Below are 1666 nucleotides of genomic sequence, written 5' to 3'. Positions count from 1 at the left end.
TTATTTTAATTGTCTGAACCCTCCTCTTTTCTGCATGACCCTAATGAAAGCATTTTTCACTTCCTTATTTCTCAGACTATAAATGAGTGGGTTCAACATGGGAACGACAATAGTATAAAACACAGAAGCCACTTGATCCTTTCCCAGCGAGTAGGACTTCTTGGGTTTTAAATAAGTAAAAATGATGGTGCCATAGAAAATGGTGACTCCAAGGAGATGGGAGGCACAGGTGGAGAAGGCTTTCTGCTTTCCTGAAGTGGAAGTGATTTTCAGAATAGTCGAGAGAATCCAGACATAGGACACACATATTATGATAAGTGATATTATTATCGAGGAACCACCAAGGAGCATTATCATCATTTCAGTGCCATAGGTGTCATTGCAGGACAGGACTAAAATCGGGGATGTGTCACAGAAAAAGTGATGAATTTTGTTGGAGTTGCAGAAATCTTGTCTGCGCATGAAAAGATTATTGACAGTGGCATCCAGAAAGCCAACCATGTAGGACCCAGTGAGTAGGGCTCGGCAGAGTCTTGGTGACATAATCACTGGATAGTGCAAAGGGTTGCAGATGGCTATGTAGCAATCATAGGCCATGGAAGTGAGGATAAAAAATTCTGTAGCACTAAGCAGAACGAAAAAGTACAACTGAGTGAAACAGCCCACGAAGGAAATGCTCTTGGAAGAAGTCAGCAAGTTCACTAAGGTTTTAGGTGTGATGACATTTGAATAACATAGATCAAGGATTGAAAGGTGAGTGAGGAAAAAATACATAGGTGTGTGAAGCTGGTGATCCAGCCAAATGATGGATGTCAGACCTAGGTTACCCACCACAGAAATCACGTAGATCAGGACAAAGAGCAGAGAGAGGAGCAGCTGCATTTCTCGAGAGTCTGTTAATCCCACAAGGATGAAGTAGGGCACGTTGGTGTTATTCCAGGAATACATAATGGGCAAATGTTAACTATTGTGAAACTACAGGTTTCTTAGAAGTAATTACTTCAAAAATTTTAATCTATAAAGTGTCCATTATTCCTGGGTGTGTTTATCTATGTGTTTGCCTATCCAGGTGCTTGAATTTATGGCTTAGGTGCTGTTCTTGACCTTTCGTGCTCAAGGCTAGTACTCTTGCACTTGAACCATAACTCCACTGCTGGCTTTTGATAGTTAATTGGCGATAAAAATGTTTCAAAGTCTTTCCTGCCCAGGATGGCTTTGAACAGTGATCCTCAGATCTCAGCATTACAGGTAGCTAGAATTACATACATGGCCTACCACACCTGGACAAAACCACTATTATTTTATAATTAATTTGTCTCAAAAGTGAAAATAAATGTTATTTTTTTAACAAAAAACAATTGTCACAAATAGCTTTGGACACAAAGAGACATTTGGATATGCTATATAAAATGGTATTGTTTTTATTTAGAAGGGATCTAAACTTCCCAGGGATAGTTACCATATTGAATCTCCATAAAGTGTTTTTTACCATGCACACTATTATTGTAACATGTTATAGATATGGAAAGGCTTAAATGTCTTATCTGAAGTTTTTGTAAATACACATGGTGCCTTTCACATCCCAAGGTGAGGATGCTCTATTCCAGTTGATAGCTATTTCTGCAAAGCTGAACAAAAGAAGGAGATTAAATAAAGAATGAAACAG

At 38.7% G+C, this 1666-nt stretch overlaps 1 protein-coding gene across 1 annotated transcript; it reads right to left on the bottom strand.

Annotated features, from left to right (window-relative positions):
- LOC122105277 (olfactory receptor 8H1-like) lies at positions 1 to 948 on the bottom strand. Its single transcript, XM_042676440.1, has one exon. It carries the CDS (start codon positions 946 to 948, stop codon positions 1 to 3), a length of 948 nt encoding a protein of 315 aa, XP_042532374.1.
- Between the last annotated feature and the right edge of the window lie 718 nt (positions 949 to 1666).

This window comes from Dipodomys spectabilis, unplaced genomic scaffold, assembly GCF_019054845.1.
Source record: "Dipodomys spectabilis isolate Male_0828 unplaced genomic scaffold, ASM1905484v1 ptg000030l, whole genome shotgun sequence".
NCBI lineage: Eukaryota > Metazoa > Chordata > Mammalia > Rodentia > Heteromyidae > Dipodomys > Dipodomys spectabilis.
The sequence above is the reverse complement of the archived record's forward strand: the minus strand, read 5'-3'. Positions and strand labels throughout refer to the sequence as shown.